Here is a 3542-nt window from a genome sequence, read left to right as displayed (position 1 = left end):
TTGAACATTCATATGAAATGTCTAATTGTCACAAAGTTATCCTATGTTTTAAAGTTTAGGCCATATAGTTTTTAAGGTTATACAACACACACACACACACACACACACACACAAATGGTCGGATCCATCAGGTCTGCAGTTGCGCTGATATCAAGCTGTTTTATGCTTTGTCGAGCGAGAATTAGTTTTTATTACAGGCTGTATCCGGGAAAGATTATCCGGACATGTAAACAAAACGACCATATGTTGTTCTAGTTGTAGAAATCACGACGAAGACTTCACGCTTGTGAAAAAGGGGATGTTTTCTTTGAAAAAAATAAGCGGGAGAAATGTGTTTTTCAAATCCCTCGCACAATCTTTAAAAGGAAGCAAAGTAATTCATTCATTCACGCACCAAACCATCGAAGGAGACTGAACGTCGAATTGCGAATCCTAGCTTCATTATGTCTGCAGATTATCAGGGAACAGAAGAAGCAGCTATACCTGACCAATATTTTGATGCTGAATTAGCCGAGATTTTGAACGAAATATGTGAGTTTTTCATCATAAATTATACATTATACATTATACATTATATCCCACAATATTGAAAAGATATTTCAATAAATGCTTTTATTCGCAGATGATGCATCATTTCCAAATGGAGTATCGGCAGACGACTTTTTACAAGGTACGAAATATATTTTGTCATGTCTTTTTAATATTTTCTAATTACTAAATATTTTAAATAAAAAAAACAACTCATTATTTCAACAGAAATTACAGAGAACGTTCCGACTCATAGCACCACCCCTCCGACGCAGCCATCAACACACCCATTGGATGATATTTCAACCCCGACCAATCAGATTTACGAAGATATTACCCCAAACTCGACACCTCTACCTCAAGCCTCCAGAGAGGCAGAGAGCATCGAACAAGTTTCACCAGGGGTTGAAGAGAATTCTCCTATCCGTTTGATAAACAGTGGAGGTGCTAACATCTTTGATGGTTCACGAGGGGTGAAACGTCTTCGGGAAATTTATGGAGAAGAATTCATCTATCCGGACGACGGTAAGGGAAAAAACTATTTTTTTGTCTAATCATAATATTTTTTACAATATATTTGTTGTTTTTTTATTTTTTATTTAAAAAAAATAATGTTGTTTTTAGAAGAAAAGACTGATTCTGTTTCGTCAACAACTGGATGTAAAAAACGATTTGAGGATTATTCTCACGAGAGTCCGATTTATTCGGAAGACGGTAAGATTTCATGGGTCATTATATTTTATCTATATTAAATAAGTCGTATAATTGGGCTATATGTTTGATTGTTTTTTTGTTTTTTCTCTAGAAGAAATCTCAGACGAAAGAGAGGCACAGGTGTTTTTAGATTCTCAGAACGCTGTTCTGAACGCCATCAATTCTGAAAGGGAATCTTCAGATAGCAGTGATGATGAAGGAGACGATGAACGCTGCTTCACACCAGTATTCAACGTTGGAGAACTTCAAAGACTAAGTTATACCACATTACGCATAGCCAACAGAAACTTTCAACGTGTCTTGGAAATAGCTTCATCGCCACTATCATATCATCAAACAGAGAAGATCGTTTCCGAGTCACAAAGAGAAGTTATAGCGCTGCTCCACAGAATCTCAGATCAGCAAGCTCACCATACGAATGAATTAAGAAACGCTGTGGAGTTTTTTGGGAGATGTCACGATCAAACATCGGACGAAATCAGACAAATAAGCAATGATGTGTTTTCACTCCAACAAGAGCTGACAGAGGTGAGGAATGATGATTCATTACGTACAACTGTTTTATCTCTGATCTCTGAAAGATTGAACATTATTCAACGGAATTGGACCAATTCACAAAATCCAAGAAGATAGGTTTTTTTTTTTTTTTAACAAATATTACAAATATTACCATGTGTGAGATTTTATATTTCATTATATACATCTGTGTTTAGTTTAGTTTTAAATGATTTTCTCTGTCGTTTTTTTTATTATTTTTTTATTCATTTGGAACGGTTATTGGTATTGTTTTTTTTATTCATTTATTCATTTAATTCATTTGAGTGATACTTTTATAGGCTACGTGCGTGTGATTTTGTTTTACTGATAGCCTACTTTTATAATGTATACATATTAACAACATTATGATCTATATTTGATGTTACGCTTCTGTTTCACACAATTTTAAAATAAAAAAAACATCAAAATGCTTTCAAAAAGAGCACATCCCGAATCTGAAAATGAAAATGTATCTCGAACAAGAGTAAGACGTACGACCACTGAAAATAACGACAGACTCAACTCTTTAATACGGGATCAACTACAAGCGCTAAATACTACAGACCTCTCCGATAGAGAGAGATTAAATAATATCTTAGTTGAACAGCGATCCTGGTTAGATCCGTTCGTGGATGATGAAGATGAGACCATACAGACAGGTGGTGATGGATCAGCTCAAACGAATATGGGGCGTATGGAACTAAGTCAGGAGGAAATAGACAGATTAATGATCGAAGGAGGACGGGTGGCTGATTTTACAATAACACCAAGACCGCGTTTCAATGGAGTGCAGTTACACAGACCGCTAGATCTCCGTGGAATAGAGGCTTGTGATTTTGCAGAGTACAATTTGCGTTTGCAAAATATCTTGAATGATGTTGTGGATTTCTCTCAACAGTTTGCAGGGCGAACAGGGTATATGAACATATCATTAGCTGGAGATTCACTTGCAACTTCTGTAAATGCTGTTTTAACACCTGAGAGCAACCACGACGCATCAGTTTTCATAAGCCAGATAGAACAAGCCGCTCAAAGCAACCGTGACGTATCGACAGATTCGACCTTGACATTACAAATCTCAATTGTGAGAGATAAATCTGCAGGTGGTTGTAGGAAAATCACAGACCTTGCAATAAGTGAGAGTATTAGTCGGAATAAAATGCACTTATTTAGTCCTGTAAACATCGGCAATGAAATGTGCTTGAGCTACTGTCTTGCCTATTTTTTGAACCCTGAATTCACAGACCAACAGTTGCAAACACCGGCGACTCAAATCCACACACAATGCGGTTTTACAACGTATGATAAAATAGGATTTCATGATCTAAACATTTTCGAAAGAGAATTAGGAGTAAAAATTGTAGTTTTCCACAGAGACTGTTCAGGAAAGATGCAGGTTTACAAAAACACAGACGAAATTCACCCAAAGACCGTACATCTATTTAATCACGAAGGACATTTCCATCTAATAAAAAATTTGAAGGGTTTTCTTGGATATCCATACGTCTGTCCATACTGTTTTAAAGGATATAGAGATAGGAGAACACACAATTGCAAGTTTGTTTGTAAAATATGCATGACAAACGAGTGTCGAACACATCCAACCAAAAGTAGACAGTGTCCAGACTGTCTCAGATTCTGTAAAAACAGCTTCTGCTACAAAACACATAAACAAGAGGGCACATCTAATGAAAAATCTCAATGTGACACGATCAAATTCTGCTCAAAATGTCACACCATTTATAGGCCGTCAGGTGGAAAAC

General features: G+C 36.3%; 1 protein-coding gene across 2 annotated transcripts; it reads left to right on the top strand.

Moving 5' to 3' along the window:
* Nucleotides 1-556: 556 nt before the first annotated feature.
* Nucleotides 557-1969, top strand: LOC311071111 (uncharacterized protein). 2 transcript variants are annotated; one of them, XM_084095344.1, is made up of 4 exons: nucleotides 557-670; nucleotides 757-1053; nucleotides 1153-1242; nucleotides 1337-1969. In XM_084095344.1, the coding sequence occupies exons 1-4, from the start codon at nucleotides 607-609 to the stop codon at nucleotides 1873-1875; spliced, it is 990 nt and encodes a 329-aa protein (XP_083951470.1). In that variant the 5' UTR covers nucleotides 557-606; the 3' UTR covers nucleotides 1876-1969. The 2 variants fall into 2 exon arrangements, with proteins under 2 accessions (XP_083951470.1, XP_083951469.1); XM_084095343.1 differs by having other exon boundaries at nucleotides 1334-1969.
* The last annotated feature ends 1573 nt before the right edge of the window (nucleotides 1970-3542 follow it).

Source organism: Abramis brama (genome assembly GCF_963993115.1).
Source record: "Abramis brama genome assembly, chromosome: 20".
Taxonomy (NCBI): Eukaryota; Metazoa; Chordata; class Actinopteri; order Cypriniformes; family Leuciscidae; genus Abramis; species Abramis brama.
Note: the sequence above shows the minus strand (reverse complement) of the source record. Positions and strands in the feature narration are given on the sequence as shown.